The 12,669-nt window shown below is 42.4% G+C and overlaps 1 protein-coding gene across 1 annotated transcript in view; it reads left to right on the top strand.

Annotated features, from left to right (window-relative positions):
• Window positions 1-12,669, top strand: part of LOC102843374 (aspartyl/asparaginyl beta-hydroxylase-like) — a 268,463-nt gene that overhangs the window by 234,873 nt on the left and 20,921 nt on the right. Inside the window, exons 24-25 of the mRNA XM_006900733.1 lie at window positions 5,766-5,857; window positions 6,226-6,359. Coding sequence (XP_006900795.1) covers window positions 5,766-5,857; window positions 6,226-6,359 — 226 coding nt within the window. The remainder of the gene's footprint in view (window positions 1-5,765; window positions 5,858-6,225; window positions 6,360-12,669) is intronic.

Below are 12,669 nucleotides of genomic sequence, written 5' to 3'. Positions count from 1 at the left end.
GGGTTGCATCATTTTACACTCCCACCAACAGTGAATCAGGGTTCCAGTTTCTCCACAACCTCGCCAGCATTTGTTGCTTGCTGTTCTGTTAAATTGTTGTTTTTGTTGTTGTTGCTAGGTGTCATCTAGTCAAGTGCAGCTCATAGCAACCCTATGAATAACAGATCTTAACCCTCTCATATCCTGTGCCATCCTTTCTATGGTGGCTGGTATCTGACAATAAGGAATGGGAATGGTTCTTGATCTCTCAATTATGGCAGTGCTTATGTTTATCAACAGAAAGGTTCTGTCCATTGAAAAAGACGTCCATTTCCAGTATTAAGGCAATCCTTTAATATCATCCTAGAAGTGAATTTTACATTTAAAATATGTTTTCATCCTTGATTTAGAGGATGTATTTGTTTCTTATTGTTGCTGTACAAATTACCAAAAACTTAACCACCAACATCTGTTAGCTTGTTATCTTATGGTGGTATGTATTACTATAAAAACTGGAAACTCTGACAATATTATTACAAATACCAACAGAATCACCCATCCTAAACAGGTTTCATTAGAGTTTCCAGACAAAAACAGACTAGGAAGAAAGGCTTGGCAATCTACTTCCAAAAGTTCGTGAAAACCCATGATTCAAAGGAGAACATTGTCTGAGATCTTAAAACCCAAACTCATTGCCATCAAGTTGGAACGGACTCTTAGCAGACCCTCCAGGGAGTTTTCAGAGACTGTAAATTACCTCCATCACCCAAAGAAAAGTGAATCTACCATAGAATACCAAAAGAATAAACAAATCTGATTTGGAAAAAGTGCAATCAGAGTGCTCCTTAGAGGTAGGGTTGGTGAGACTTCATCACACATACTTTGAATATGTTGTCAGGAGGGTCAATCTTTAGAGAAAGACCTAAAACTTGTATAAATGTATGGACAGTGAAGGAGAGGAAGATCCTCAATTGGTTGGCACAATGGCTGCAATAATGGGTTTGAGCACAGTGTAGGTTGTGTGTGTATAGCACAAATTTTAGGCTGAATATTGCTTTGAGGTTGGCTCTGAGTTGGAGCCAAGTTGATGGCACCTAACAGCACAGTTGAGCATTGTAATGATGATACAGAGCTGGAGAATTGTGTTTTGGGTTTTTGATACATGGAGTCACATGAGTTGGAGTAATCTAGACAACAACTAACAAGTGAAATTTTTTTCTGCTTGATTCTTTTTTATTATTGTTATTATTAATGTCAAGAAAAATTTACAGAGACTTTGGATTTCTATTCATTCATTGTTGCATTTTCCTCCCCTTCCAACCCTCCCCGTCCCCTCCAATACACTCCCCTCTTGGAAAAGTAAAGGAAAAATTCTTTCATTGGTTTACAATCCCTCCCTCCAGGTCCACTCCACTATGCAGCGTTCACTCTGGACTCCCATCATGACAAAAATACCTAATCACATATCCCTTTTAAACAGTTTTCTCCCTCCTCTGTTTCAATGCAGTATACATTATTGAACCCATCTTACTCAGTCTCCCCCCAACCCTGATGTCAGTCTTGTTTTACAACCGTGGCACCATGCAATATTTGTCCTTTTGTAACTGAGATATTTCACTCAGCATAATGTCCTCCAAGGTCATCCATTTTGAATAGTATTGCATGAGTTCCCTGTTTTTCAATGCAGAGTAGTAGTATTCCATTGTGTGAATATACCACAATTTCTCTATCCATTCATTTGTTGATGAGCACTTAGGTTATTTCTAACTCCTTGCTATTGTGAACAAAGTCACATTAAACATGGGTGTGCATATATCTGCTTGGATGTCAGTTATGGTCTCTTTGGGATATATTCCCAGTAGTGGAATTGCTGGGTCAAATGGTATTTCTATTTGCAACTTTTTGAGAAAGCGCCATACCGCTTTCCACAGTGGTTGTACCATTTTACACTTCCACCAACAGTGAATAAAGGTTCCAGTTTCTGCACAACCTCGCCAGCATTTGTTGCTTGCTGTTCTGGTAAATTTTGCTATTCTGACTGGGGTGAGATGATACCTCAGAGTTGTTTTGATTTGCATTTCTCTTAGAGCTAGGGATTTTGAACATTTCTTCATGTGCTTGTTAGGCATCTGAATGTCTTCTTTGGTGAAGTGTCTGTTCATATCCTGTGCCCATTTTTCAACTGGCTTATTTACCTTTATTGTTTTGGTGCTCAAATATTTTATATATTCTACATATAAGTCCCTTATCTGGCATGTCATTACCAAATACTTTTTCCCAGTCTGTGGCTTCCCTTTTTTACCCTGTTGGAGACGTTTTTGGATAGGGTTTTGATTCTTAGAAAGTCCTATTCATCTATTTTATCTTCTCCTGGTTGTAGGATTTTCAGGATACTTGGAAGACTGTTTATGTTAACAAGTGATTTTTAAATAAGACATGCATTATGTTGTGGTTCTAGGCTATCATAAGTCTCACTGAGTTATAAACAAGGCATTGTTGGCAGAGCTGTGTTATTCCCAGAAGCTGGGACAGAATCTGCTTTCTTGCTTTTCTAGGTTTTAAAGGCTACCTGTATTCCTGAAGGAAGCTCCGGTGGCAGAGCCCACGGGAGTTGCTTTGCTGACCCAAAGGCTGTTTAATTTGGTAGTTCAAACCCACTAGAGCCTTTGTAATAGAAACATAGGCAATCTCTTCCCAAGTGATTTATGACCTTGGAAACCTAGGAGAGCTGTGAGTAGGTTCCCACTCCATAGCAATGATTTCTTCATCCCTTAGCTGTGATCTTTCCTCCATCTTCATGAAAAGCCTAATCTTTCTGACCTGCATCACTTTGACATTGACTCTCCTGCCCCGACTTTCTATTTTTAATGACCTTTGTCATTAGGTTGGGCATACCTGGATAGTTCAAAGTAATATACTAGTCTCCTGGTCAGCTGATTGTTGTTGTTGTTGTGTACTGTAGAGTTGAAATTGACCCACAGCTGACCCTCCAGTGGGTTTTCAGAGGCAGTTAAGTGCATGGGAGGAGATTTCCCATCCTTTCCACAGAGCAGCTGATGGCCTCAAACTGTGTGCCCTCAGGATTGCAGTTCAGCTCCTTGCCTCTAGACCACCAGAGTTCCCTGGTCAGCTCATTATTGTTGTTGTTGTTGTTATGTGCAGTTGAATTGCTTGCGACTCATAGCAACCCTGTGTACAAGAGTCCTAAATGCTGCTCTATCCTGTGCCAGCCTCACAGTCTCCGAGACAATCATTCCCACCACCCCAATCACAGAATCTATCCATCTAATCAAAGGTCTTCTTCTCCTGCGCTGTCCCTCCACTCTGCCGAATGTGATGTCCCTCTCCAAGGACCAGTCCCTCCTTGCAACATGCCCAAAGTTTGTCAGACGAAGCTTCAGAATCCTTGACTCCAAGGAGCATTTGTTCTCCTAGCAGTCCATTGTATATTCAACACTCTTCTCCAGCACCACAGCTCAAAGGCATCAATTATCTTTTTATCATCCCTAGTCACTGTCCAAGTCTCCGATGCATAGCACGTAATTGTGAGGACTATAGCCTGGATCAGGTGCACCTTATTCTCCAGCCTGATGTCGTTGTTCTTCAGTAGTCTGGAGAGGTCCCTAACAGCTAACTTTCCCAGTGCAATTTATCTCTTGATTTCCTGGTATCAAGAGTGTTGACTGTGGAGCCAAGTAAACTAAAACTGTTAACTATCTCAATCTCTTCACCATACACACTGATGTTGCCAATAGCCCAGTGGTGAGAATCTTTGTCTTCTTGATGTTGAACTTCAATCCGTATTGAAGGCTGCAGTCCTTGACCTTCTGCAGCAAGCGCTTCAGGTCCTCCTCAGTTTCAGCAAGCAGGGTTGTGTCATCTGCATAACGCAGGTTGTTGATGACTCCTCCAAGCAATCCTGCTGCCCCATTCCTCCTTCTACAGCCCAGCCTCTTGGATGATCTGTTCTGCATACAGATTGAAAAGGTATGGAGACAATACATCCCTGATCAGCCCCCTTATTGATTTTGAACCATGTAGTGTCTCCTTGCTCTGTTCTGACCACTGCCTCTTGGTCGAAGTATAGGTTTCTCATAAGCACAATCAAATGTTCAGGGATTCCCATTCTTCTCAGTCAGCCATAGCTTGTTGTGATCCACACAGTCAAAAGACTTTGCATAGTCAATGAAGCACAGAAAGACATTCCTCTGGTATTTTCTGCTTTCTGCCAAGATCCATCTAACATTAGCTATAATATCCCTAGTACCACGACCTTTTCTAAATCCAGCCTGCACATCTACCAGTTCTTTGTTGACATATTGCTCCAATAGTTTTAGGATAATTTTCAGCAGAATCTTGCTTGCATGTGATATTAATGATTTTGTTCGATAATTTCCCCACTCTGTTGAGTCATCTTTCTTTGGAATGGGAACAAATATTGATTGTTTCCAGTCAGTTGACCTCCAGGCTGTCCTCCAGATTTCTTGTCACAACTTAGTGAGCACATCCAGGGCAGTGTCAGTTTGTTGAAATATGTCAATTGGTATGCCATCAACTCCTGGAGCCTTGTTTTTTTCTAATTCCTTTAGAGCAACTTGAACGTCCTCCTTCATCACCACAGGCTCTTGCTCATATGTTATTTCACGACATTCTTTTATGTCAACCAAATCCTTCTGATACAGTGACTCTGTGTACTCCTTCCATCTTCTTTTAATGCTTCCTGGATAATTTAACATTCTACTCCAAGTATCCTTAAGTATTGCCACCCATGGCTTGAATTTGTTTTTCAGCTCCTCCAGCTTAAGAAACACTGAGCGAGTTTGGCCCTTTGGATTTTCTGACTCCCGCTCTCTGAACATTTCATTATAATATCTTGCTTTGTCTTCCTGAGCTGCCTTTTGAAATTTTCTGTTCAGCTCTTTGGTTTCTTGGTTTCTTCCTTTAACTTTGGCTTTTTGGCGCTCTAATACAATATTCAGAGTCTCATCTAACATCCATTTTGGTCTTTTCTTCTTCTTCAGCCTTTGTAATGATCTTTTGCATTCTTTGTGGACGATTTTTTATATCCTCCCAGAGCTCATTTGGTCTATGCTCATTGGTGCTCAAGGCCTCAAACCTATTCCTGAGATGGTTTTGAAATTCGAGTGGGACAGACTTAAGGTAAAATTTCGGTTCCCATGGATTTAATTTTCCTCAACTTCAGCTTGAACTTGCATATGAGTAGTTGGTGGTCTTTCCCACAATCAGCACCTGGCCTGATTTTCACAGTGGATATTCATCTTCTCCAGCGAGTCTTTCCACAAATGTAATTGATTTGATTCCTATGCATACCATCAGGTGAAATCCATGTGTATAGCCTGCATTTATGTTTCTTATAAAAGGTATTTGCAATGAATAAATCATTGAATGTGCAGAATTTTAGTAACCTTAATTACATCTGCAACCTGAATTTCTTTTGCTTGTAACTATATAGTCACAGGTTCCACAGACTAGATCATTGCCATTTTGGGGAGTTGGCAGGATTATCATTTGCCTTTCGTGTGAGAGAATATGAAGCATCCCACATATGCCCTTAAGCCGAGACTCCCCTAGTCAAGCAGTCCATCAGCAGGGGCAGAGTTCTGGTTGTTGGTATGCACCCACTGTTTGAGAAGCATGCTTCACCTTCCCATGTTCACTCTTCTTCTCATTGCTGAAGTCAAGATGACAAAATAGATCACATGCGGCTAAAACAAGATGCACTGTGCTTTGCTCCTTACACTGATTTTTATCATTTATTTTTCTAGGAAGGAAAAATGAAAAGGCTTGTAAAGGAGCTCCTAGAACCTGTGCTTTGCTCGAAAAATTCCCCGAGACAACAGGATGCAGACGAGGACAGGTACTCACACTGTGCTCAGCACTGGGATGGGTTTACTGGGAATGAGGGAATGCTGATTTTCACAAGTGAATGATTATTTCTCTTGATCCAGTGAATACCTTCTTTTCTCACTTTGTTTTTAATGAAGCAAACTTGCATGTGGTTGACATCAGAATGGAGGGTGGGCAATAAATGTTCAGTGTTTATTGCTTGGTGGAAAATGTGAAAGATTATTTTCAGTTCCCACACAAAGAAAATGAAAAGAAGTTCTGAGTCTTGCAAAGGCTTTAATTCAAATTGACAGTAATTTTGTACTGTCACTTCAATTTAGCAATTCCTTCGCACTTGATAAAAGACTGAATGTTGGAGTGTTACATTTTTTTGTGCAGATCAAGTATTCTGTCATGCACCCGGGGACACACGTGTGGCCACACACAGGACCCACAAATTGCCGGCTCCGAATGCACCTGGGCTTGGTGATCCCCAAGGAAGGATGCAGGATCAGATGTGCTGGCGAAACCAAGTATGTTTCTTCCAATCATTTGCAGCTCATCCATCACCTCTGAGGATTGGTGTCCAGAGACAATAAAGCTGAGTGTAGTTACTTATTCATCTTCCTTTCTAACCAAAATAGACTGCAGGGAGAGGATTTAATCAGAATTCCTTAGTGCCTATGCTTTGCTGGTACTTTCTGCTATTCTGGAAAGACTGTTCAACTCTTAGACTGCCCTTTTTATTAACTCGGCCGCAGCATGCTCACCTGGCCTGCTAGCTCCTTCCCTCTCTCCAGGGCAAGAGAAATGCGTTCAGAGTCAGCTAACCAACCTTGAGCATTTTTACTTATCAGACACTTTGCTATTTGCTTTACAACTTAAATTATTTATAAATACAGGAACTCTGAAGGAAACTCTGGTAATATCTGTGTGTTTACTCTGAAGAAGGCAGCATAGTACAGTAGAAAACAACTAACTTTTACAGAGTACAATTCTGCCACCTAATTCCATCAACCTTAACCTTTACTTTACTTAATCCCTGTTAGGCTCAGGTACTCCTTACTTATAAAATGGACCTTGGGAATGTCTACTGTACAGGATTAACCTATGATTTAAATTAAATATGTGTCCAAGACACATATGCTAGCCTGGGTTGTAGCATCAGTTGGAACATAGTTGATATCAAGGCATTTTCTCTTCTCTCTGCCTCTCTTTTTCCTAATCTGTGTGTTAATTTATCATCCTGAGAACAATCCAGATTCAATCTGGCTTCTGTGCCTATAATTAAGTTACTCACTTTACATGGATCATCCTCCTTTTTCCTTATCCATAAAAAAGCATATGTTGGTCTTACTGCTGTGGGGGGGGGAATTCTTTTCAGGACACTGGCCTCTACCTTCTTTGGATCTTTATTATGTGATATCTCCATATTTCCACAATTGAGCTATAAATTCCTTTAACGTAAACCAAATTGTTGTCTTCCTTTGTTCTCATTGCACATGAGAAGGCCTCAGTGGAAGATGAGGTTCTGGAAGTCTTCCAGGTTATTAATTGGTTACTGCATATACCTGTCCTACACACAGTACAGAACCACAAGGTACTTCGAGAAATTTAAAGAGGAGTAAGGCAGTGGTATTTGTCTGCCAAATATGCCTGTTTGGAACGAATAACTATTCGTTCTCTCGAGTCAAGTATGACTAATGGGAGCAACCTAGTGTGCACAATAGAAGTGCTCCATGGTTCTCAAGGTTGTGACCTTACAAAAGCAGAATTCAATGCATTCTAGATAGATTTGAACTACCAGCCTTGGGCTAATAGTCAAATGCTCAATCATTCACACTTTCCAGGAACTATAAGCAATTCTAATAGAAGATCAGATGTCATGAAAGTCATAAGGAAGGCAAAGATCAAATGCTCCAGATGGGTCAGTGGCAAAGAGTCACCTATAGCTGAGGCTGAGGAACCCTGCTGCAAGTGGTGGGTTTTGAAGATGGGTAGAATTTAAACATTAAACATTGAGAAAGAGGTATTCCAGACTGAAAGAGCTGCATCTACAAAGGCTCAAAACCAAAAATCATAGGCACAGATGGATGAATATTGAGTTGTTTGAGCTTCTAAGAGTGTAGAGTACAGGTAGGAAAGTGAAGAATGGGATAGAAGCTAAAACATAAAAGGTTTGAAATACCAGAGTGTAAGAATAAGACCTCTGCTGGGAAATTATTCTGGCAGCTGTGGGTGAATCAAAATGAAGGGAGATGGGATAGACCATGAACATCAGGCTGACCTAGTGACCCACCCAAAGGGAAGGGAGCTCTGCAGTGAGGATCCTGGACAGAAAAGGAGAGGAAATGCTGGAAATAGCAACAAGACTGACTCAAATGAGTCTTTAGAGTTGGGGGTGGGGCATGGCTAAGGGAGAAGTCCACACTAGTCTGATCGGGGGAGGATGGTAATACCCTAGAAAATACCAGAAACATGGGAGAAATGAGGCACATTCAGGCAGAAGGAAGAGAGAATTCAGGTTTTGTGTATCTTATTTAAGTAGTTCTTGGAGCACACCTGGGGGAATGCCTAGGAGGCAGCTGGAAATGAAAGCCTTGAGCTCAAGAGAGAAAGCTAGAGTTACAGATTTGTGAGTCAGAATGTTCTAGAAGAAGTTAGGGGTAGGTAAGTGATGAAAGGAAGGCAAGCAATCCTCAGATAGGTCTCTAGTCATGAGGTGGTACAAAGAGGAAGACCATGAAGGATATAGGGCAGAAGACAGGTAAGCATTTCTTCTGAAATTAAATGACTCTCACAAAGCCTTTGCGAAACCAGTGGACAGATACTAGCCAATGTTGTTCTTTCTTTGGGTCTTCAGGGTCTCCCTGTTAAAGGAAGAGGGGCAGGGACATAATCGAGGAGGAACTTCAGAGAATATGGAGAGGGAAATGGGATGATGGGAGAGACTCTAGAGATAAGTGAGCGTGAGGAGGTGGAAAAGATGCAGATCATCAGGCCTTAGTGTGATGATAGTTCCAGAAGTATGGTAAGGTTTTTAAACTGTATTCTTTCTTTATTTCCTCTTTTTCTTTTTCTCTTCCTTCTTTTTCTTCTTTCTCTCTTCCATCCCCCTCCTTTTCCCTCTTTCCTTACTTCTCTCCATATATATCCCTCTTTTTCCTTTTCTCTTTCTCTCTCCCTCTCTTTCCTCTCCTCTCCTCCCCTCCCCTCCCCTCCCCTCCCTTCTCCTCCCCTCTCCTTTCTGCTCTCTTTTTCTCTCTTTCTCTGTCTCTCTTTTCCTTCCTTCCTCCCTCCCTCTCTCCTTCGCTCCCTCCCTTCCTCCCCAGGGACTGGCCTCACCAAACAACATGCGCAAAGAACGTTCGCTGGAGTTTCACCATCCTTGCCTCCAAAGAGCACCTTGGTTGCCCTTTTCCCAAGATGCTTATGTTGGTTTACTTGGTAATCCATTAGATAGTTAGTACTCGTCTCCAACACCATAATTCAAAGACAATGATTCTTCTTCTGTCATTCTTGTTTTTGTTGTTATGTGCCATCGAGTCGCTTGCAACTCATAGCGACCCTATGTAGAACAGCCCTAAACTCCACTCTGTCCTGTGCCAATGGCACTGTCTCTGACACTCCCATCCCAATTAACCCAGTCACTGAATCAGTCCACCTCATAGAGGGCCTTACCCTCCTGTGCTGTCCCTCTACCCTCCCAAGCATGATGTCCTTCAACAAGGACTGGTCTCTCCTTACAACATGTCCGAAGTATGTTAGATGAAACCTCAGAATCCGTGCCTCCAAGGAGCCACCTGGTTTAACCCTTTCCAGGATGAATCTGTTTGTTTTCATAGCAGTCCATGCTACATTCAATACTCTTCTCCCGCATCACAGCTCAAAGGCATCAATTCTCCTTCTATCCTCCCTAGTCATTGACCAACTCTCTGATGCATAACAAGTGACTGCAAAGACCATGGCCTATATCAGATGCACCTTAGTCTCCAGAGAGACACCATTGCTCTTCAGTACTTGGGAGAGGTCCCTAACAGCAGACTTTCCCATGGCAATGTGCCTTTTAATTTCCTGGCTACTGGTACCAAGAGTGTTGACTGTGCCAACACTCTAAAGCACACTAAAGCTGTGAACAATCTCAATCTCTTCACCATCCATCCTGATGCTGCCAAATAGTCCAGTGGTGAGAATCTTTGTTTTCTTGACATTGAGCCTCAATCTATATTGGAGGCTGCAGTCCTTGACCCTCTACAGCAAGCGCTTCAGGTCCTCCTCAGTTTCAGCAACCAGGGTTGTGTCATCTGCATAACGCAGACTGTTGATAGATCGTCCACCAATCTTGACCCCACATTTCTCCTCATACAGCCCAGCCTCCGAGATAATCTGTTCTGCATACAGGTTGAGAAGGTATGGAGATAGGACGCATCCCTGGAATACGCCCTTCCCAATTTTAATCATGTAGTGTTCCCTTGCTCTGTTCTGACGACTGCCTCCTGGTCCAAGTATAGGTTTCGCATTAGCACGATCAAGTGTTCTGTGATTCCCATTCTTCTCAGAGTCTGCCACAGTTTGTTATGATCCACACAGTCAAATGCCTTTGCATAGTCAATGAAACACAGATGGACATTCTCTGGTATTCCATGCTTTCAGCTAAGATCCATCTAATATCAGCTACAGTATCCCTAGTACCACGACCCCTTCTAAACCCAGCCTGGACTTCTGGCACTTCTCTGCTGATGTGCTGTTCCAGTTGTTTTTGGATAATCTTCAGTAGAATCTTGCTTGCTTGTGAAATCAATGAGATTATTCTGTAGTTTCCACACTCTGTTAGTTCACCTTTCTTTGAGATGGGAACAAATATAGATCTCTTCCAGTCAGTTGGCCAAGTGGTTGTTCTCCAGATTTCTTGGCACAACTTGTTGAGCACGTCCAGGGCAGCATCTGTTAGCTGAAATATGTCAGTTGGTATACCATCTATTCCTGGGGCCTTACTTTTTGCCATTTCCTCCAAAGCAGCCTGAACTTCTTCTTTCATCACCATAGGCTCTTGCTTATATGTTGTTTCATGAAATTCTTCTGTGTCTGCCAATTCCTTTCGATACAGTGACTCAGTATATTCTTTCCATCTTCTTTTGATACTTCCTGGATCATTCTTAGTTGTTGTCCAACTTTCAGATGCAGAGCAAGCAGTTGTGAAAGGCATGGCTTAGATCAGGTGCACCTTAGTCTTTAAACTGACATCATAGCTCTTTAACACTCTGAAGAGGTTCCTGACAGTGTTGTGCCCCAAATCCAGTTCCCCCCAAGTCACCAAGGAGCCGACACTGATGCAAGGGCAAGAGGGAATTTATTTCAGATTCGAATCCGGGCCACGCTCCAAACGGTGCCAATACATCAGGGAAAATGGCCACGGCCCCAATTCTGGGCTGTCCCGCCTATTTAAAGGGGAAAGCCCGCAAAAACAGGGCGATACAGGATTGGCTGATTCAAAGGAAGGTCGTGAAAACAGGGTGATACAGGATTGGCTGATGTTTGGGTGGGGGCTCTTTTCCCTCTTCCCCCACCGCTTTCAGTTTACTGCTCTAGAGGCTTATATATTTTAACATGACGTATTGGTTACAAAATGGAGTCCCTCATTCCCCTCTTCTTCTGCACCCTAGCTCAATCATGAGCGCTTTCTTCTTCGGTCTCTAGGTAATGGTATTGAGACCGCATAACCATCAACTGGATTGTTCCTATACTTTCTTTAATTAAGTTGAGTTCTGTTAATTGTACAGGGACCCAGGGTTAGGATAAGCATCAGGGCAGTGAGGGGTCCAAGGAGTGGAATAAGCCATTTTCCCCAGGATGTTTTCCACCAGTTAAATAAATCATAGGCTTCTGCCTCAGACAGGCACTTTTTAACAGATTCTTTTAACTCTGACCTTATTTTGGACTATGCCCGATGCATTCACAAAGAAACAATATTCTTCCCCTAGAAACTGGCACGTACCTCCTTTCTCTGCTGTAAGCAAGTCTAGAGCTCGACGGTTTTGTAAGGTCACCCCAGCCAGAGGAGTTATTTGGGTTTGTAAGGCCAGGAGAGAATCTGCTACCTTGTCTATATCCCAGCTAATGTCCATCGAGATTTGTAATAAAAATGGGTGGCTATGCCCAAGCCTCCTGCTCCCAGCCCTATAGTGGTCGCCAGGCTTCCTCCTATGAGCAGAGCTCCAAGTGGAAGAGTTCGCTTTTGGCACCTTGTAGACAGGGTCATGGAGGTCACAGTGGCAGGGCTAAGAACAGTTAGGGGTGGGGTAAGAAACACTGGAGTACAGGGTTGTGTCCAGTTAGCAGGGAGACATTGCATTAAAACAGAGCCATTACAAACAAAGAATATTCAGGGCTTACCACAGATAGGACTTTTATCCTGAAGGCTGGAGGAGTCATTACAGGAGACTTCCACCAACAAAGTGTAGTTAGTAATCACACAGGAGGCATTATTGGACATAAGGATGATTTCATCTGTTAAGGGACCTACTACTAGGGTTGAGTTTTTAGCCCTGGTCCAATTAGAAGTGAGGTTTTGAGTTTCAATCCAAGATCGGGGGACTGGCCAAGCAAAAAAAAAAAAGGGTTTTGGTCTTAGAAGCAGGCAGATCCAGCAAGGGGTATTATTTAGGTCTGCGCTTTAGGCAGAATGTTAAATGGTCCAGGAGGTATCAAAAGAAGATGGAAGGAATATACTGAGTCATTGTATTGAAAGGAATTGGCAGATACAGAAGAATTTAATGAAATAGCATTTGAGCCAGAGCCTATGGTGATGGAGGCAGAAGTTCAAGCTGCTTTGAAGGAAATAGC

Source organism: Elephantulus edwardii, unplaced genomic scaffold (assembly GCF_000299155.1).
Source record: "Elephantulus edwardii isolate Elephantulus edwardi_28Jun2011 unplaced genomic scaffold, EleEdw1.0 scaffold00292, whole genome shotgun sequence".
NCBI lineage: Eukaryota > Metazoa > Chordata > Mammalia > Macroscelidea > Macroscelididae > Elephantulus > Elephantulus edwardii.
Note: the sequence above shows the minus strand (reverse complement) of the source record. Positions and strands in the feature narration are given on the sequence as shown.